Source organism: Aplysia californica, unplaced genomic scaffold (assembly GCF_000002075.1).
Source record: "Aplysia californica isolate F4 #8 unplaced genomic scaffold, AplCal3.0 scaffold00083, whole genome shotgun sequence".
NCBI classification, from domain to species: domain Eukaryota; kingdom Metazoa; phylum Mollusca; class Gastropoda; order Aplysiida; family Aplysiidae; genus Aplysia; species Aplysia californica.
In genome coordinates, this window is record NW_004797353.1 from 782,028 (window position 1) to 804,251 (window position 22,224).

The following is a 22,224-nucleotide window of genomic DNA, read 5'->3' on the forward strand; positions in this document are numbered from 1 at the left end:
GTGTGTGTGTGTGTGTGTGTGTGTGTGTGTGTGTGCGCGCGTGTGTGTGTATGTGTGTCAAATCTATTCTCTTTCAATATTTGTTGAAACTTGTAGAATGAGAACGATGTTGCAAGTGAAGAACAAAAGTTATCCCACTAGTGTGCCACGGTCTTTTTTTGTGATAAAATGCAAACGTAATTCATTTTCATGTTGACGAATTGGTACACTCTGTCACTGGTGTGATCTTCCTTTGTTATAGGAGCCAATAAACTCTCACAAAAAAAGCTGCAACAACAAAAATGCATTGCATTTAACTAAGGTTCGTTGTAGGCCAGTCTAGTGAGTACAGTGCGAGAATGCTCCATCACCCGCACCAACGCACTAGTCTATCGCCGCTTTTCGCATTGACTCTCCGGGAACGTGGTAGGCCTCCAATGCCGAGGCCAGTCGTGCGGGCTGTGTGGCTTAGGACTGAGAAAGCCTGGTCACTAGGCCTAGCCTAGTCAATGACTGAGCCTGCTAGGCCTTGTCATCTCCGGTGGAAGGCCAGCCCACCCAGAGGTCATCAGGGTTGCCACTCGTGGATTTTTTAAAACCCAGATCTGGGTATTTCGACTTGGGTCTTGGGTTCTGGGAAGGTACGAGGGAAATTTGAGTAAATCTGGGTTCTTGGCTCATTTGGTTTAACAATGATCACTTACAGTGTTATTATACTGAGATTAAGTAGGCCACCTACATCGTAGGCTACATTACATGTGTTGTCATTAAAATCTGGCCTACTGCTTACGCTGTAAGCAATGATATTTTGCCTGGCCTTCAATGGAGTATTCTGAAAATTGCTTATTGAAGTTGAAAATTATTTTATTAATAACTTAAAAAAACATTTTGTTGAATAAAAAAAAATTCAATTTTTTTTTTACCTCAAGCCTTTTTTCCCCTTATATAAGCTATGTATCTGGGTTTATGGACCGACATCTGGGTTTATTTTGACCCACAGAATTCTACACTACTATAAGTGTAGAATTCTGTGTTTTGACCCAAATTTGGTTGATAGGGGCGTTAAACCTATACCATTTCACCATTTTCACCAAATTTGGCCGGATCTGGGTTTGTGTCAAAATCATAGAGTTATCTCCTTTATCTATGGTCAAAATAGATAGTGGCAACCCTGGAGGTCATAATGTTCAATTCTATATTAACTTCCGGGTCACGTAATGGCGCGGTTCTGTGAGTACTAGACTGTGTGTTTTGTTTCTGTTTGTGTTGTTGGAATTTTTATGTTGATGGAGATTAATTTTACCGCTGTGTCCAAATCTAGATCTAGTCTTTCACTTTCCTAAAAAGAAAGCTACGGATAGGTAACGGTAGGAGCCTGGAGGGGTAGATTTAGAATATGTAGGCCTCTCTGAGCCTTGATGATAATCTACTGTAAGTAAGTACTTCTAGATTCTACTTCTCTGTTGACATCCACCCCTTGGCGCTCATGACCTAACCTAAGACTAACTAAGTAGGTGCAGTTGCACCGTAAAACTTCTAGATCTACTAAAACTTATACTGAAAAAAAGCGGTGTTTATTTTTCTCGAAAACACTAGGAAACACTTGAAAACGCTAGGAGTAGGAGACACTCGAAAACACTAGGAATCACTCGAAATCCCTTTGATACCTTACCCCCGGACGCTTACCAACCAAAGCCTTGATTTTCATGACGAAATTGTCTTTGCGGCTTTGCGGCCCAGATTATTTTGTCAATACAGACCCGGTAACCAGGAACAAACTTTTTTGTGATTTCAGAAACTTTTAGCGCCCAAACTCGGTAGTGTTACCATGAACGTGTGTGTGTGAGAGAGAGAGATGTGCTAGCAAAATGTCATGCCCCAGTTGGCAGGAGGGAACGAGAGAAAAATAAAGTGGGAAATAGGTGGGGAGAAAGAAAGACAGAGACAATCGAAGAAAAAGAGAGGGCGAGCGATACACAGAGGAGAGAGAGAGGGGTGACTGTTCAATTGAAATGATGGCATATCTTTTCTTCAAATTGTGATTCCTCCAACTCCAAAACGGAGGAAAAACAAAATCGTTCATAGAAAAGACATCTGCAATCTTCATCTAGATCTAGATCTAGATCTAGGCTAGCCTCGAAACTAGATCAATGATTTGTCTGTCTAGATCTAGACCTAGGCCATAGATCTAGAAGAACCTAGACCTAGATCTACCCTGAGCCAAGAGGGCGCTGAAACTTTCCGAAATCACAAAAGAGTTCCCCTACCGGGTCTGTATAGCCTACTTTGTGGTAGAGTTGGGGCGAGCGGACGGACGGGTTTGTTACTCGCGGACTCAGTCAGAGTGAACGGGTAACGGACGGCCATGAGAGCGAACTGCGGACCTCAAGACAGTTCATTTTTTGGGTCCGCTCCACAATTTGACTCTCTCAGCGAGCGGACCCCAAGCCTCAAGTCAGTTCGTTTTTTGAGTCCGCTCCACAATTTTATTCACTGGGCGGGCGGGCGAATGGACGAACTCTAGCAGACGAGATACTCGACGCGAGATTAGACCCGTCGTCAATTGTTTGTTAATTAGGCCTGATGTTTCAAACCACTAGCCTTGCCACAGGGAGTGAGAGAGGCTAGTGACGTAGTACTATAAAATAATATGTGTAACCTTTCACCTCGTGCGTGGGACACACTGTGTACGTTCCAATTATCTCAAAGGCCGGGGGGGGGGGGGGGGGGGGGGGCGGAAATTTCCGCCATGAACGCCTAGCTGCAATGTGAAGCAGGAGGGTGATTTTTAAATTTTTTTTTTTTGGGGGGGGGGGGCGGGGGGTTGTAAGTTGTAGGCAATGGAAGGGGTCGTTCCTCCTCGTCTGCCCGCTCGAATGCATGGAGTCTCTCGGTCCGTCCGTCCGCTCGCTCGCTCGCTAAACGAACTGTTGTCTCTGTCCGATGTGTAGCGAGTAGCGAACTACTCTTCACAAATGGACGGTTTGTTACCCGTCCGCTCGTTTGCGGGTAGTGCCAGCGGGTAGTTCGTTACTCGCGGACGCTAATTTTGCGAGCCCGACCCAACCCTACTTTGTGACTTTCGGTTACCGGGTCTGTATACACTATACACTCCCTTCTAGCATAGCCTGATCTTTGATTCTAGGCTGCCTTCTGATACTAAAATAATAATTTCATCCAAAGGTACAAAGGTGATTTTGAGTGATTCCTAGTGTTTTCGAGTGTTTCCTACTGTTTTCGAGTGTTTCCTAGTGTTTTCAAGAAAAATATACACCCAAAAAAAGTATTTTAAGCATTTATAATGAAGTAGATCTAGATCTAGTTCTATAGAGTTATGAACATGACCATAGTTCCATTTTGTATTATAGGGAGTGTATACAGACTCGGTAACCGGGAACAAAGTCACAACGGACGGAGTGTCTACGTACACGGTAACCGGGCACGTAACCTCAGGGTCTACGTATACGGTAACTGGGCGCATAGCCTTAGGGTCTATGTACACGGTAACCGGCAACCGGGCATGAAGTCTCAATGTCACACACACGGTAACCGGGCGCGTAGGCTCAATATCTATGTACACGGTAACCGGCAACCGGGCGCCTCTCATTATCTAAGAACACGGTAACCGGGTATTTAGTTTCGTGGGGGGGGGGGGGGGGGGGGGGGTCTTGAGCTAGAGCTAGGTGCACGGTAACTGCTTTGCTCCCTTCATGATGTTGACATTAATTTTTCCTTTTTCACCATGTAGTCTCAATGTTGCATACACGGTAGCCGTGCACGGTAGCCGTGCACGTAGCCTCAATATCTACGTACACAGTAACCGTGTACTTAGTTTCGGGGGGTAGGGGGGGGTGCGGAAGGAGGCTTGAGCTAGGTGCACGCACTGTAACTGCTTCGCTCCCTTCATGACGTTGACCTTTTTTTCGTAGATCTAGATATAGATCTATCCCTACCAAAGATAGAGATACAAGATTGTTCACTCAGCCCGAAACGTGTTCGCAGAAGTCAGCGCATTGCTTCAGATGGCGCTGGAGTCTTTTTGCTTTGAAGCTCTTTCCTTTCTCCAGAAGAAGAATAGGATAAGCACAGTCTGTTAATTTCACTTTTATTGTTTTTCACACAAGTCCAAGTAGGGTCTGTTTGCGAAGTCTGCACTTTTTCGAAGAGGGCGCCACCAAATTCTGAGAACACTTTTTATTTGGCTCAAAAAGAGGAGCCAACTATCTTGTGATCCATGATCTTTGTCCCTACGCGAAAGAGGATGGGGAAAGGAAAAATGAGGAAATGCTAAATCTAGACAATTTCCATCCTTCTTTTAAAATGCCCTGTGCCCATAATATTTTGTTGTATTCATACACCCTGTAAGAATATAATTTCATAGTATTCACACACCCTGTGCGAATAACATTTCATAGTATCACACAGTATTCACACACCCTGTGCGAATAACTCCAGCCTACTGTGAAACTGAAGAAAATAAAAAAGCAGGTGGCTATTCTCCGGCGTCGCGCTGGTAAATAGATCAATGGCTATTCTCTGGCGTCACAATATAGTTGCATATATTCGCTTCTCCACAGCTTTCTATCTCCCCTGTCGGCACGTTATCCGTTATGGCCTTACACAAACACTCATCAGGGTCGGCATTTCTTCAGAATGTGATTCTCCATAGGTGGACACGCAGCCACTACTCAGTGAAAGCTCCAGCGACGGAAGTAGGAATTTCTGGGTCAGAGATGACAGTACCAGAAGCGCCAACAACCCTCAGTCACAAGCAGAAGTACAAGAAGGCGCATCTGGCACTGAACTCAGTTGCAACAATATTGGCCATAAACGTGCCGACAGGGGAGATGGAAAGCTGTGGAGAAACGACCTGTGCAACAATATGTGACGCCAGAGAAAAGCCATCGATCTATTGAGTCACTCGCAATAAAAAAAAATTGTGGAAAATAACTGCCACGGCCATTTTAATCTAAATCCAGCGTCATGTTGATGGTCGATAGTGCTTTGACTTCGGTCGAATAGGCCTTGTGACGTGTGAAAATTGAAATTATGAATCATGATGTAAATATGAATGAACATATCTATGACGTGTTGTCTCCTCTACGGTAAATGGTCATTTTTTGGCACACTGTTATCTCGTCACTCCCAAATTATGTGTGACGAAACGACTTCGCTTTAAGTTAAATATCTCTCCAAAATTGTTTTGTTGTAGAATTTTGGAGGATCAGCTTAAAGCTTTATTTGAAGTTATATAAATTATTACAATGTAAATTAAATCTTCGTCTGAACTGTTCCATAGTTGAACAATAGTTTAAATAAGGCAAAAACAATGTCTGGTAAAGAGTAAGTAAGGCTTTGTTTGAAAGAAAAGGTCTAGCTTTTAGCGAAATTGCAGTACCGTACATTTCTATTAGCTAATTTATTTTTAACAGAACTAATATGATCTTGCCAGTCACACCTCTCATCAATAATAATACCTAAACATATTTGGTTGATCCGACTCAATAGATTTCCATTGTCTATACATGATATATTTATTAACGGTGTAGCTGATCAGGAAGGCACTGCGACTTGCACAGCCCCAACCCTCCCCCTAAAATCGTGATATTTGCTATTGCCATGACAATGCTCGTTTGATGTTTGCAATGTGCTACAAAATGAGCGTCTCTATTTAACCTTGTGGATTTGGATTGTGATGTCTTGACTGCATCCGCGTGACGAAATAACTGGTATTTTCATCTATCATCAGGTTGAACAGTACAAAGATGTCTGGAGACTGTGAGGATATTCATAGCGTCCGCAAGGCACTCAAGCAGTGGGAGTCTGCCTTTTACATTGTGCACCGGAGGAAGCCTGATAGAGTTTGTTTTGAAATTCTTTTATCTAGGCCTAGGCTTATTCCCAATTTTTCTATTTTTGTTCTTTTAGTTTTAATAAAACCAAAACTTTCCGTTAGTTTTGAAAAAGTGAAGTAAGTACAAAATTGATGTTTTTGTTTCATTTAGTATTGGTCAAATTAATCCATTCAAAGCCAACTGGTCCAAAGTGTGTATTATTATAATACTTTGTTGTAAAAATGATGCTTTAACGCAAAACAGTATCAAAACAGGAACCACTCATTTGAAACAATATCTATTTGAGAACACAATTTTTTTTTTTGGGTGCAGGTTTGCTGCTTTTGTTAGCTTTTAGTGAATGGGGAAAATAATGAAGTTTCTGCATTGTTATTTTTCTCATGTTATATATGAAAGATGTAGAGGATTTTAAAAATATTGTGTATCTCTATAGATTTCAATTATAAATAACTAGATGTTTTTTTCCTCTTTCAGAATGATATCAATCAAGCTCCAGTTGATATTCAAGGTATTTGGTTTGTTCTCTCTTTTCATTTCAGTTAAATATATTTTGCAGACATGACAATGAATCAATTTAGTTGTGTAATTTTTTTAATAGATCGTTTCCAATGATGTAAAAATATTAGGGTTTTATCTTACAGTTGGTAAAAAACTGTAACAAAAATTATTATCTGGCTCATTTTGTTGTCTGAGGACAAAAAACGGTCGTCTTTCTTCTTGAGAGCAGCTGTAAGATGGTGTCCAGTGCTCATGCTAAATAATGAAGACATGGAACACCAAACAGACAACAGAATATTTACGAAACTCTGACTCTGTTCCTGTCTTTTTGTCTCTTTCACTCACATATGCACACATCTTCGCAGAGGGTACTGTTGTTACTTTGCAATTGATTTGTTTTCTCTTTTCATCAGATAAATATCGCCATTACAATGATTTGAAGAGAAGATCATCATCAAGTTCAAGTCAAGAGGTCTCACAGAAGCCTGTAAGTTTTTACTGCCTTGGTTTTGGGGCTTTTTTGTCTGCATATTTTGACAAATGTTCTCACTCCCAGTTTTATCTTCTTTGCAACTAGTTGAACAATAGACTGCCACTGCAGGGTGTGTTTTTTTCACATGTCCCATGCCAATTGGCGCTCTGGGTCAGAAAATGACATATTGATTGCACATGCACTGGGTCAATGGGCGCATTGTTAACACAGTTGCCCCACATGTCTTCTTTATTGCTGTAAAATTTCTGATCTCTGCGTGTAGTACATTTTGCGTACCAACTTAAAATTACCACCCATCCATTGATAAAACACTAGAGCTGGAAACTAGATCACAGATTCAAAATGCATGGGATTGGCTGCCTATAACTAAATAGGTCACAGATGACTTCATTGCTGGTTTTCCCGATACCGTTTTACTGAGTTTTAGAAGGGGTGATCGGTCGCTGTAAAACGATGTCATGCAATTCAACAAATTTAACGCAAATATTAGTACTTCAAGATCCTAAGTAATAAAGACATCGAAAAAGTGATAGCAGAACTAGATTCTGCTCTAAAAATCACATAAAGATGCCAAGTTTCTTTCATATAGATCTACTGTGTGTCTACTCAAATTCATTACTGACTTATGACAGTTTTTCCTCAAAATACCTCAAGACATGTCCCACTTTTTGGTGATATTTTTCTTTATGAAAGTCCCCCAAAATTTTGCAAACAAAAATCCTAATAACTTTTTAATTTATCAATAGATTTTTTAAAATTAAAAAACTAGTTCTTAGAATTTATTCTATTTTCATTTAAGCCTGTTTTTAAGCAATTTGGATAAAAATTTAATTTTTCATTGTCATTGCTAGTCAAAGGGAGGGCTGGGATGGGAATTTCAAGCATCACAAGCAGACATTGTTAGTAAGTCATTAATCCACTATTTCTCTGTAAAACTCTTACATGACATGTACAAAAACAACTGAGAACAACTCTCCATGCATGTTGCCTACAAACTTGACCCATCATTCACAAGATTGACCCATTGATTTTGGCCTGAGTGGGTCAATTGACCTGTAGTCATTCATAGCAAAAATGAACCCTGCCACTGACTGATGTGTGTTTTGAGAAAGGTCACAGTAGATGATTTATCGTGATGTGTCCTTGCCCCTCATATATTCCTGACTAGCTGGACCCCCTTTCGATGAAAGGAATAATGGGTGCATTAACAGCAACTGAAAGTAATTGGGCTACTATATTTACACTCTACTGGAATGGAGCAATAAATCTTGAGAGATGCAAAAAATTAGGTCTAGATCTATATTCTCTAAACCAAATGTGCCTAGCGAAAAATCACTTCCGGCACTACTGCTGTGAAAGACAGCCATGGAGATTTTTTTCGTTTCTCAGTGGAATAATCACAAAGGCCAAAGAAGGACGGGAACTTTTTGTCAAATATATTTGTCTAAATTAAGGAAATGAATAAATGAAAAATCGTGCTCCGTCATGGGGACCTACCTTTTTGCAGGCATTTGCCAACTTTCCTCTCTGTAGCTGTCGTAGTTTATGGCAAAAGTGACACATATGTGTTTTCAAGTTGCCAAATATATAATAGATGACTGTTTGCCTATCAGGTGTGTGTGTGTGTGTGCGTGTGTGTGTGTGCATGCCTGAATATTGTTCGTACATGCATTTATGTAAAGCGTCTAGAACTGTGTTCCCAAGGAAGTGGGCACTATAGAAATGATCTATTTTATTATTATTATTGTAAGACTTCAGCCCTATCTGCCAATATATCCCCTCCTCTGTTGATACTGGGCTTTAGTTCCCTGTCTTTGGTTCCCTTTTTCATGCTTGATAAACTTGAAGTGATTTTTGTGACTGGGACATGACATTTTTTGTTTGTTTCCTTGTTAAGGCCCTGATTCAAATGAAAATAACTTGGAAATTCAAATCAGCTTTGGACTTTCTATCTCTGAGATTTGTACACCTTTTCTTTAAGTCTGTGGAAAATTTTACCTGAATGGCACAAACTTAGCTTTTTTGTTAATACTAATTGCACCTACTTTAGAATATGATCGTGATGAAGGTTGATCCAAGGTGTCCCATTGTTGCTAATGAATTGACTTCTGTCGTGTCGATGTGCTTCTCTCAAGCAGTTACTTTTTTAAATGGCTGACTGTTTGCCTAGAATGGTTACTTCTTTCCATTTTGTCATTCTGTTTTGTATCTTTCAGACCACATCCAAGGATGACAGTAGTGGCGGCGTGTGGGGCGTGGAGTTGAACAAAAAGCCGGTGACCACGGACTCTGAGACTTCTTCTACTGGTTCCAAGAGTGACTCCTTACACAAACTGGGTGCAAAGCTGTTTAAAAGTTTTGAAAAACAGGCATGCCACACGGCCTCGCACGAGCACAGAAACAACAAAGGACTAAAGGTGTGGTGGCAGTGTGCGACGCGATACAATAATGTGTTTCTACGTTTATCCCTGTCAGGCTGTGTTCCTGTTTTTTTCAGGCACACACAACAGGCTTGCCAGCTATCCTAAATTTCGCGGGACTGTCCTGGATTTGGCATTCGGGAATCTGAGAGCCTTTTTTTTACATATATTCTGAGAGCATTTTTTTTTTTTTAACATAAACTGAATTTCTTTTTCACATAATCTGAGAGCCTTTTTAAATAATCTGAGTCTTTTGTACATATATTCTAAGAGCCTCATCTGAGAGTCTTTTTGACATAATTTGAGAGCCTTTCTTTATATACGCTACACTCAGTAACACTGCATCAGAACCAGTCCCACTTGATGTAATTTGGTTAATTGACATATAATCTGATGTTTTTATGTTGGATGTCCCTTGTTGGGGTTTGAAAATGTTGGCAAACTGTGTATACACATTCAGCTAAGCTGTATTCTCAGTTTTCCGATAATAAGCAACTGTTTTGGGAAAATAAGACCCTGCATTTAAAAGATAAACCTATCAGGTCTAAACTCCACATTGTTTCAGGAAATGGCGATTGGAAAAGGTACTCTTAGAATATAAGTACAGTGTTGTTTTCTTGTGAAAAAGATCTGGTGATGAATAAAAGAGAACCCCCTTGGTAGGGTAGAAGGCAAGGTTTGAACTTTTTACAGTACATTTGCTTGATGACTTGTCTAGTAATGAAGACAGCTTAGATAAAAATTATGTCATGATAATAATAATAGATAGCATTTGTATAGCGCATATCCCCGCTCAACAGCAGGCTCTAAAATATTAATAAAAATATTATTAGTGGTAAAAGTAGTGATGATGGTATTGATGGGGATTCAAATAGATTTAGTTCTAGGGTCTTGATCTAGGGTTGGAAGAAGGGGTTGTGGTCTCATAACAGTCATCAGTGATGTGGATGGGAAATCACAGTTAATTAATTTATAATTTATAAAGCATGCAAATTAATGTTGGGTAAAGTATTATGTTAAGGTCCCATATGTTTCTGTTAATTTTTTCGCTTGTATAGTATTCAGCACTTTTGAAATTCATTTGCATTCTTGCTTACTGGAGCTCAGGTGTTTTGGTCATTTAAGATCAGGAGGTTAGGTCTGACAGGGTGAAATGAAAGCTAGTTTGAGCAATGGAGAAGAAATGTGTTTTTTTGTTTTTTTTTCATTTTCCCAATAATTTTCAGTTTGTTATATTTATCTTATTGTTTGAAATCGTTTCCTTTTGTTTTTCTTTCTGTCTAATATGTTTTAAAAAATTGAAAAATTTTCTTTTAACCTAGTGGCTGTGGAAAAATTTTTTTTTAATAGTATCTACTAGTAGGGGTAACACAAAGTTCATCCTTTCTTTTTCAATTTGTGTGAAAGTAGCATTTCTTCTAACCCACTTTGTTACTTCAAAAGTTGTATTACATCTCTTTTTTTTTTTAAACGGATATTCATTCAGCAAATTTTCTCATTCAATTTTACAACTGAACTTACAAAAAGCACTTAAAGCAGATTGATTAAAAAAGTGTTCTTTCCTTTTTTTCCCAGAAGAGTTTGTCCCGTACCTTGCCACAAGGCACTGCAAGTGGCAGCAAAGAAAAACAAGCAGCAGTTGATGATCGAAATTCATTTGGCAAAAGTTCAAGTTCAAATGTTTTGCCTGTTGCAAATGACAGAAGCCAGCCTACAGTTGGAGACGCAGGTGGTGATGATGTCTGCAGTGATGACTTTGTGATAAAGAGTGGGATCTTTGGAGCGGCGGGGAAAGCTTTGAGTTTGAGTAGTAGAGAAGCTTCTAGAAATCAGAAACCTCACTCAAAGCCTCGTCGTTCTTTTCTGACTGCTTCTGTGAAGTTGAGGCCTGAAGATACTGATGAAAGAGGATCTACGCCATCAGAAAATGTGGAGGAAAATTTCAAATTTCAGAAATATGACGTGGATAATGATAATGAATTCATAACCAGTTCGTCTGCAGGTGGTAGTTCAGGGAGTTTTAGGATGGTGACTTCAAACTTGGATAAATCTCAAATTAGCAATTCACGTGAAAAAAGTGGTGAAAATAATTCTTCAGATGGAAAAAGTGATATATTTTCCAGCATTAAGAATGTGTCTGTTACCCCGAAAGATCTAAATTTAGATGTGTGTCCTGAGAAATTTGTCAGTGCTGTGCATAGTAGTGCTGTTTGTTCCAAGTCTTTGGATAAAATCTCTACTGCTGAAGAAAGTCTTGACGCTGTTTGTAATGCGGAGAGTCGCCTGAAAACTTGTGAACGTGTAACACAGAAGACGAAGGTGCATACTAATTGGATTACCAAACGTGCTGCTGACAGTAATGAGTGTAACATGGTAGAACCTGTGGATACACTGGTTCATACGTCTCGACAAACCAGAAAGCGCAAAAACAGTGGTGATGAAAGGCAAACTGCAGATGGACCAGTTCATGAAAATTCCACTCCAGGGTGTGGCAAGTCTGTTCAAGAAGAGGTGAGCCAGATTGTTTCGATCATTGTAATATATAAATATATAAAAGTTTCTTATTTAAAAGAAAATCACTCTTAGTTTAGTACAGGGTTTTACGGTGCTCGCAACTGCATAAGGTCACATGAGCGCTAAGGGGTGGATGTCAACAGAAAAGTCTTTACAGGGAATCAGACTTACTCTGCTCACCTCTCTAGCTTCAACAGCACAAAGTCTGCTTCGACTATCAAGGCACCCTGGAAATAGCAGGTCACAAGAGTGTGACAAACATACAAAAGAAGTAGAGGAAAATGACGATAGTAAAGATAAGGAAAGAAAAAACAGCAGTTCCCTGTTGTAGTTCAGGCACAGTTATGAGCGTGACGTGGTTGGATCAGTCCATTTACAATTCTACTGTGCATTAGAACGAGAAATGTCCCCTCTTTGGGAATGGCCTAAAGACACTTCAGTCAGTGGCACCGCCCCGGGGGGTGGAAAATTACTCTGTAAAAATGTTATTTTTATGAGTACGTTTAACACATTAACTTTAATATAGAAATGAAAAACTCTGGTACAACCAACTACGGTAGAGAGCTTTGAGAGCAAAATATATGTTGTTACCCCCGTTTTACAGCAGCTGAGATCCTTAGGCTTTAAAGAGGAATACTACTTCGAATGTATGAAATGTTCATCACCTTGATTCTTTTCCTTGACAAATGATTGTGTTGGTAAAAAGTTAGATAGAAGACACTGTTTAATTCATTTGGTTCGACTTTCATGATCAGGATTAGAATATCTTGCATTAAATACATATTCTGAAGAATAATATACAAAATAATTATGATGCCTTTAGAGACTGTCAGTCAGAATAATCTTTAAGAAAAGGCATCTTTTCCGTTACAATTTATTTAGTAGAACATAACTGAATTTTTAGAACTTCACCATATTCATATTTCTAACTGGAACACTCATTCTCTAATTCTTACTCTTTGGAGTACTCCTTATAAAGAATTATAAGCACTGATAGAGAAATCATTAATTCTAATAGAAAATATGTTCTCTAATTTTCTTACATTGATTTGTCAAAGGATTCACATCTGGATATACCTGACTCAAGTGGTGCGGGGAGCTCTAAAGTGAAGAAAAAAACAACTGCAGCAGCATCAGCAACTCGGTGAGTGTCAAGTCCTTAAACAGCAATGAATTTTTGGACGGTTAACATTTTATCTCTACAATACCACCACTGCAATACCACCACATTGCAAGGCTGAAGACAGGAACATTTATTGCAGGGGTCTTCCACTACTACTAGTAGTTTGCAAGCCAGACATGGTGTGCTAACAGTACAGATATAGAGACTTTCCCTTCAAAGCAAAAGAACAAAAAAAGAACAATTAAGTGTTTAAAATTTGTGTGGAGTTAAGTATCAGGGAGGTGCAGACATTCCTTGCATCACTTTTTACTTTTCTTTTTAGGCAAAGTGAGAACTGGTCAATCCTAGAATTAACCAGACCACAGACCATGCTTGTTCTTTTTCCTCATCTCCTTTCCCCTGACCCACAATTTTTTTCACTTGGTAGGATCCCTTGTGTGCACACTGATTCTTAACATTTGCTCAGAGCAGACTCAGCTCAGCAGTGGAAGCAAGATCCTAAGGAGAGGGTCAGCAGTTTTACTATTTTTATTTCACCTGGTGTTACGGGATGTTCGATATATATAAATATACATAGCAATGGAAAACAGTAAGTTTTCTATAGTCAGTGGAAAGAAACATAAAAGCCATCCAGAAACAGTTCACCATCCCTTAGTCTTTTAGAGACTAACGTTGTTACATTGCCTTGACCTACTACACTCGACTTTCAAGAAACTGATTGGAGTGTGACACTTTAGTTTATAAAGGCAGTTGAATGCCTTAGTTTTATTTCAGGCAAAACGGATTTTTGTCTCTTACTCTTAAGGCTCAAAGCTGGAAAATGTAGTGGCAAAAGTACCTCACAGTTTGAAGAGTTATATGACCATACACTGTATGCATGAAAATGGCAAAAGATATTTATATAATCTTAACTCTTTCAGGTTTAGTAAGTGACTGTCTTAACTCTTTAAACCCCATCGGACGCTGGGAGCATCCGGCGGTAATAACCCTGTTCCCCATCGGACGCCGGGAGCATCCAATACCAGTGACAACTGTTTCGTTTTATCTAGTACTAGTTTTTGCTAGTTTTTCGGAACTATTCCCGATCCAAGTATTTTTATAATTATAATCACTAAGCCTTTCTTTTCGTAGAAGTTGGAGGAAAGCGTACAGGGTTATAATGAGACAATAGTGCACCAGGTTTAGGTGACTAGAAAAAACACAGGGAAACAGTGGAAAAAACTCAGGGTTTAAAGAGTTAAGTTTTGTTCAATGAAAGAGAAATATATATATATATATATATAATATTATTAGTCCGTAAAGAGTAAAGGTCTGTTAGTGAAAGTGTTAAAGATATTGCACAGTATTGCCGTTAAGCTGTGATGCATCTAGGCAAGAGAACAAAAGGTGGGCCTGCGTCAAAGTATGTTTTCATCAGAGCTTGGCTTATCTGTCCTGTCCAGATGCTGGATAGTTAAAAAGCAGTCCCTTTGGTTCATCATCATAATAATGCTAGGGTACACATGTCCAAATAACTGCTTTACCTTTTTTTAAAATTGAGTACATGATGTATCTTTGTTTTCTCAGGAAACGCTCCGCAGCCTCAATGAATGAAAATTATGTCTGTCTGAACATGAAAAAGAAAGGATATCGCAGGAAAGGTAATTTTGCAGTCATTGTGCACAGAGCATTTTCTGATTTTCGGGACGGTTTAATCATTATATTTTCTTAGTTTGATAATGTAGAAAATTTGATAATTTTTCAAGTGCAGTACTTATTTACATACCTGGGCTTTTGGTCCTGTTACAAAATGAAAGTGGTTGGTAGAGATATAAGTGCTTAAACTGAAAATTTTCAATACAGTTTTTTTATTTTAGCTTGTATAATTTTTGAGTGTTTGATGATGAAAAATATTCTTCAAAATTTCTAATTCACCATTTCTTCTGGATTGATAGAGGACCAAGTTGATACCGTAATGTTACGTGTAATTTTGGTAACAGAAGTAGAGCTGCTGTAAGATATTTAAAAAGTAATGAGAATGATGTCACATGTATTATAATAAAAAAAAAAATCATATTTCTCAATTTAAAGAGCCCAAGGGCTGCTGGATATATAAAATTGAAAAACCCTCAGTTGTAATATCAGAATGTGAGTCTCTTATTGTCGTATTGTTTACTGAATTAACAGGTTAAACATATTAATATACAGTTAAAATTTAGAAACTCTTTCTGTTGTTAAAAATCTTGAAATTCACACATGCTGAAATCAGGGCTGGGTTGATTTAAATCAGGTTGATTTAAATCAGTTGATTTTTTAAATTTAAATCAACTTGATTTTTAAAATAAAAATCAGTGATTTAAATCACTTAAAATTTTTTAAATTTATATTCAGTTTTTACATATTTCAACATTCAGAAGTCCTTTCCTTGGTTTCATAAAACAGATATATAAGGTTTAGTACACTAATATAATCATGCTTAAAAGTCTGCTTTCTCTGTAAAATAATACAGTATTCAATTTACTTTTTCCCCCCATAATTGAAATCAGAGCTGGGTTGATTTAAATCAGTTGGTTTTTTAAATTTTAATCAACTTGATTTTGTGATTTAAATCACTTTTTATAAAATGTATTCTGTTTTTACATATTTAAACATGCAGAATTCCTTTCCTTGGTTTTATTAAACAGATGTTTAGTAGACTAATATAATCCTGCTTAAAAGTCTGCTTTCCCCCCTGTCACTGTAAGTAGTAAATTAATATAGTATTCAATTTACTTTTTTTTTCATAATTGAAATTAGCATTTTCTTTTTTTTTTTTTTTTAGACAAACACAAGCGCGCACACACACACACGCACACTGTAATAAAATAAAAGTTTTTCTATACATAATAATCCCCTCTCCCCCTTTCCTTTTAAACTGACATTTTCTTCATTTTTTGTCTGTAGCCATAATTCACTGATAATAGCAGATTGAGGCTTTCTTTTGCAGTTGCTTAAATTAATCATTAGTTAAAATAAAGACAATGCATTCTGCACTAAAAGAACATACTTTTAGCCACCAAAAATCCCAAACTGTCGACATTTAAAAAAAAAAAAAAAAAATCAGATTTAAATTAAAAAAATCTGATTTAAATTTAAAAAATCGATTAAAAAAAATTTTTATTTAAAAAAAATCAAAAAATCACCAACCCTGGCTGAAATATATTTAAGTTTAACCCTATCTGTACATCGTGTTTCACTATCGTATCCATACGACGTGGGGAACTCTGTGCCACCACTTTCAAAGAGGAAATTTACTCGTTAATCCGATCCGTACGTTTTGCATATAACGTCAAAATGATTTTTTGAGAAATTTTGAAAGTTTCAAAGTGATCTTCGTACTAGAAGTATTGTAAAATGAGAAGAATACTACCCCGGGGTTACAAAATGACCCCGTGGCGAACGGATAAGGGTAAAGCATTGGATTTGACCATTACTGAAATATTTGAAATGAGAATGTCACATGGCTCTGTTTATGGGGCATTGTTAAGCTAATTTGATTTGAAAATATGGCAGGTGTCCTGGACCCAGCCCTTTGAAAGTTTGTTTGGTAGTGCCTTTAGCAGTGTTTTAAAATAAAACAACTCCCCCAAGGCAGTGCCACTGACTGAACTGTCATTCTCAAAGGGGGGATACATGTTCTTATGCATAGTAGAATTGTAAATGGGCTTTTATATCAATGTCATGCTCATACTGTTCCGGAACAACATGGGGATACTTCTGCCTTTTCCCCCCTCATCCTTACTATCGTCATTTTCCCTCTACTTCTTTTGTATGTTTGTCACTCTCTTATGAACTGCTATTTACGGGGTGCCTTGATAGTCGAAGCTGACTTTGTGCATTTGGACTTCTCTGTTGACATCCATCCCTTGGCACTCATTTAACCATATGCAGTTGCGTGTGTCGTAAAACCTTAATAAAACTAAACAAAAATAAAACACTTGGTTTTTATTTTGAATAAAACTGGGGAGTTTGATTGTAAAGAAATTAAAGAAGACATATTTGAAATATGATTTTTATGCATTGTCTTTTTAATTTGTTAATGATAAGACTGTTTTGAGAGAGCTGCAAGCACAGTTAATGATATTATATATTTAGACTGTGTTGCCGTACAGGCGGTAATGATTGCAGTCCGAAACAGAGCATTTTTTATCTCTGAATTAAAAAAGTTTTCATGCTTTGCTGCTGATTTGGCTCAGTTTTGTGAAATTGTTCAATGTACAAACTTTCTGCTTCTTTGTGAAAGACTTTAATTACTTTTTAGACTAAACTTTTATTTAATGGCCTTACTGTATCGTGACTATTTCCTTTTCTTTAAGGAGCGGGCATGACTGGGTCACAGCTGAGAAAGAAACAGTGGAAGGCAAAGATGGCGGCCAGGAGCCAGAGCTACGGCAGCAACAAATGCTTCAAGTGTGGGCAGGAAGGACATTGGGCCAACAAGTGTAAAGGTGATGACCCTTACATTTTGAGCACTGGTCACACGGCATCATGGGTAAAAGTTTGCCTGCTGTGGCTGGAAATTCTGGCTAGAGAAAGGATCATGGTGTCCTTGACAGGACTAGCATCGATCTTGTGAAGCAAAGGTTTCTTTCGTTTACCTGACAAGTGTCTTAAAAAGTCCGGCTTTTTAAACGCCACCGTTCGAGTTCTAGCATAAATTGACAGTACTTGGGTGATTTGATGATTTTTTTAGGCAAAAAAAAGCCCCTTGAGATACTATGAGTTTGAAAGTTTTCAGGCAAAAGGGTTTTTATCAACTTTTACCCATGCATGGGTTTTCCAGTGGAAATAAATAAGAGTATTGGGGTTGAAACTTTTTGTTTTGTTTTTCAAGGAGAATGATTATACAGTAAAACTCTGACAATCAATAATATATGAATTTCACGGAACCTAGAGAATATTTCTGTGTTAGAGGAAGTTGCGCATAGATAGCATAAAGGGGGGGGGGGGGGGGGAGTTTAAGCCTTTCATGATCACAGAATTTTCATTGTAAACAGTCCAATAATAACCTGTCTCATTTTTCAGTCTGTGTTAATTCCTCAATTTTAATAACAGTTATAACTCTTGAAATTATGAACTCCCACTTTAGGTTAAATAACAAGTCTCGCCTTGCATTTTAAGAGTTTTATAGAATATAAACACTACACACAAATACCGCAAGTAAAACACTTTATTTTTGTATATATATATATATATGGAGCCGAGTTGCTTCAGTTTATTGCTGTCAGGACCTTTTGATTGACACAACTTTTAAAAACTTGATGTAAAACTGTTGTTTGCTCTGCCCTCTGTCCTACTGGATTTTTTTTTACCGAGCTTTGTGACCTTGATAAATGCTGTTTATTTTTTGTATGGGATTTTATTACGTTATTGTCAAACGTTTTCTGTAGACGTAGACGTAGTCTAAACAGCCGTATGCACTGCTCACCGTCGAACGCTCCGTATCCCGGACTCTAGCATGGAGATCATCAGGAGAGAATGCGTCGCTGTTTCGGGCTCTTCCTCTCTACAGCTTTTCTGACGCTCCGAGCCCCCTCACCGATGTGAGGTCTCCATGTTAGTTCGACTGTTTTCCTCTGCTGCCAACTTTAGGATTCATTCCAGCTTGAGTCCTCTCGCTTCAACCAGATCCAATGACTGGCTTTCTCTGCTGTCTCCTGAAGGGAGTTTGTGAGTTCGTTGCTTTTCTTTGCAGTAAGTCCTGCCACTCTCATCCACTTACGGGCGCTTGTTGCTACAAAACCTCTGCATCCTACCTCTACCGGAAAATGGGTTGCCTTCCATCCTGCCTCCTCACATTGTTCGACGAGTGCCTCGTAACGGTTTTCTTTCCGCTCATGAGCGGCATAGATATTGTCCTCGTGGGGCACCGTGAGCTCTACCAAGTGTACCTCTTTGTCTTTTTCCTCCCATAACACAATGTCTGGCTTTTTCGTAGTTGGAATGGGGAAGAATCTCTCAAAGCCTTTTAAGTCAGCAGCTACTTCCCATGTGCCTCCGCTCTGGTCTTTCATGGCTTCGTTCGCTTTCTTTCTTTTGGCAATCTTGCTTCCTTGCGGAACGAACGCAATCTTGGTGGGTCCATGCTTCTGTATCTTGGGGGCATATTTTCCTTCTTCCACCTGTTGTGTCGCCATTTTCGTGAGCACTTTCAACACCTCGTTGTGTCTCCAGGTGTATCTGTTAAGAGCTAGGTTGCAGTTTGACAAAATATGCTTCATGGTTCCTAGCTTACCGCATCTACACTTGTTGTCCTCCTGTACCTTCCATCTGACAAGGTTCACCGGTGAAGGCAGAACATCATACGTAGACCGGAGAAGAAAGCTCAGCCTTGATGTATTCCACTTCCAGATGTCACTCCACCCGACTTTTCTTTCCACTACATGCTCTTCCCATCTGGTCATTTGTCCTTGCTGGCTACACTGGATGAGATGAATTTCTCGCCTCTCTGCCTCCATCTTTTGCATATGTCTTGTTGCAGCTTTTCTTCTGTCTCGCTGAGACATTTTCCTGAAAGGTCTAAAGTCGCCATTACCTAGCCCTAATCTATCAGGTTGCGCTGGACCGACAATGTCCCCATGCTCCAATGCAGAGATGAGATCTCGTTAGCTGCAACTTCTGCCTTCCACTTTCTGGCTGTTTTGACATCTGGAGGTTTTCCACTGATCTCCTTATCCCTTGATTCTCTCAACATCAAAACGGTTCTAATCTTGCCTGCTTTGTAGATCTCCACAATTGACGTGAGAGGTAGTTGAAGCGCACCTCTATGTCTGTACAGGGATGACGTGTTAATGGTACGGGGTAGCCCCAGCCACTTCCTGATGTAGCTGTTACACTTTCTTTCGATCATCTCAACTCTTGACAAAGCAACTTCATACATTGTCAGTGGCCACGCCAATCGAGGGTAGAGGGCAAACTGTAGACACCATATCTTGTGCTTTCCTGGAAGCTTTGTCTGGTCAATTGCTTTCAGCCCATTTTCAGCCTGCTTCATGATTTCCACGCCTTGACTCCTATCAGACAGAGTTCCTGAGTACCACCGACCCAAACTTTTCACGGGTTGTTCTTTTACTGTGGGCATTTGCTCCCCTGCAATTGTGAACTTCAGTTGCTTCTGTTTTCCTTTGTTAATAGTCAGGCTTCTTGACTTTTTAGCTTTAAACTTCATCCTGGCCCAGGTGATAAGCTTATCGAGCCGATTCAACACACTTTGCATTGTGTCTCCATCTCTTGTCAGTAGGGTCACATCATCCATAAAGGCTTTCTTTGGTGATCTCACCTTTGCTTCTTCTTCACAGCATTCTGCAGATCTCAGTAGCATCTCCATTACCAGGATGAACCAGATGACCGATATAGAGCAGCCAGCTGCAATCCCAATCTCTAGTCGGTGCCATTCCGTTGTGAAATTTGCGGTTGAGAATCGCATCTGGAAGTTACTATAGTATTCTCTCATAATGTTTTGCACCTCTTGTGGGACGTAGAAAAAATCCATTGCCTTCATCAGCAATTTATGGGGAACAGACCCGTAGGCATTCGCCAGATCCAACCACACTACGTTTAAACTTTCCTTGTTTTTCTTGGCCTCTTGGATTGTGTCCCAAATGGTGAAAGCATGCTCGATGCAGCCTGGGATCCCTGGTACCCCGGCTTTCTGTACCGTTTCATCCACATAGCCGTTACTTTGCAAATATGCTACAGTCCTCTTTGCAAGTATTCCCATAAAGATCTTGCACGTCACGTTGATGATTGAAATAGGTCTGAACTGTCCTATCTCCTTTGCATTCTGTTCTTTGGGTAGATACACGCCCTCCGCTCTGCACCAATCTTTGACGATTTCTTTGTCTTTCCAAAGGCCTCTTAGCATCTCAAAGAGGGTGTGTCTCAGCGTGTCGCAATACTTGAACACCTTATAAGACACGCCATCTCCTCCAGGTGCACTTTTTGCTCTTGCTTTTTTTACGTACTCATCTACTTCTTTCTCTCTAATTGGTCCCAGGTAATATTTGACGACGGGGGCAGCTGGACGCTTCAGGCCTCTCATATAAGGAAGCGGTTCTTCTCTTCTTGAATCGCTGTACGTCTGCTTAACATAAGCATCGAGTTCCTCTTTCGTACATTCCAATTTACCACTCCGTGCCTCTGTGAACAGTTTTTTGGCTGCTTCATAAGGATTCTTCAGAAATTGTTCACGTTCCCTTTTTCTCTCTTTTCTCCTGGTACACTTTCTTTCGTGCCTCTGTAGGTCTCTGCTCTTTTTCTTAAGATCTTCAAACAAGATTCTTAGGCCTTCTATCTCTTCTGGTGGTGCGTACTTTTTCTGCTTTTGCAAGTCTCGTTTCTGTTTTCTTAGCTGTGCAAGTACTCTCTGCCTTCTACTCACTACTTCTACTCTGCATCCTACCTCTACCGGAAAATGGGTTGCCTTCCATCCTGCCTCCTCACATTGTTCGACGAGTGCCTCGTAACGGTTTTCTTTCCGCTCATGAGCGGCATAGATATTGTCCTCGTGGGGCACCGTGAGCTCTACCAAGTGTACCTCTTTGTCTTTTTCCTCCCATAACACAATGTCTGGCTTTTTCGTAGTTGGAATGGGGAAGAATCTCTCAAAGCCTTTTAATAACGAATTTATTATTTTATTTAGTGTTTTATTGTAATGTTGTTTTCTGAATGTTTTGCCTCTTTGGAGCATTTTGAGGAAATCAAGATCTGAAAGGGGGAAAAGTACTAGGGCAATCTGCTGCTTTATGTCGATCATCCAGGCCAGGCAAAGCTGTATCATGCACAATGTTTTAGGCTCTCCTGTCCATGGGGCAAAAGGCCATGCATATTAATGTTTTAAATCGGGACTTACCTAAAACTATTATTTAGTCATATACGTCAACTTGTCCATTTATATGTCCTAGGCAAGGCGAAAATGGGAAAGGACCTGGATCCAAGTCAAGTGGATAAAAGCTCCGTGGATGAGGCAGACTTTCCCAGTCTCCGAGAGGCTGCGATGATGAGCTGTGGAGTCAAAGGTACCAACACAGCAGGGATATCTTGTCTTTTTTCTCGACTGAGATTTCTTTGCTCATGAATGTTCTGTTATTTACCCCATACCAACCTCTCTTCCACTCAGCCGAAGGTGTCAAGCTCCCATTTATGTATGAGTAGATAACTTTTGTTTGGAAGCTAATTTTTAGGGATTCTGCTTTTGTGGAAGTAACAGGATTATTTCTGAGTACTGGGTTGTACACATTTCAAGATTAATGAATCACTCTTTATAGTTTCTGGAACTGTGAAGCGCGTCTGTGATAATGTTATTTATTGTGGGTTGTAAATTTT

General features: G+C 39.3%; 1 protein-coding gene across 1 annotated transcript in view; it reads left to right on the forward strand.

Annotated features, from left to right (window-relative positions):
* Nucleotides 1-1,195: 1,195 nt before the first annotated feature.
* LOC101864132 (ATP-dependent DNA helicase Q4) overlaps nucleotides 1,196-22,224 on the forward strand; it is a 69,679-nt gene continuing 48,650 nt past the window's right edge. The window contains exons 1-10 of the mRNA XM_035968798.1: nucleotides 1,196-1,209; nucleotides 5,729-5,840; nucleotides 6,309-6,342; nucleotides 6,746-6,819; nucleotides 9,042-9,242; nucleotides 10,821-11,756; nucleotides 12,818-12,903; nucleotides 14,449-14,522; nucleotides 17,217-17,348; nucleotides 21,804-21,917. Of these exons, the coding sequence (XP_035824691.1) occupies nucleotides 5,745-5,840; nucleotides 6,309-6,342; nucleotides 6,746-6,819; nucleotides 9,042-9,242; nucleotides 10,821-11,756; nucleotides 12,818-12,903; nucleotides 14,449-14,522; nucleotides 17,217-17,348; nucleotides 21,804-21,917 (1,747 nt within the window). The 5' untranslated portion in view covers nucleotides 1,196-1,209; nucleotides 5,729-5,744. The remainder of the gene's footprint in view (nucleotides 1,210-5,728; nucleotides 5,841-6,308; nucleotides 6,343-6,745; nucleotides 6,820-9,041; nucleotides 9,243-10,820; nucleotides 11,757-12,817; nucleotides 12,904-14,448; nucleotides 14,523-17,216; nucleotides 17,349-21,803; nucleotides 21,918-22,224) is intronic.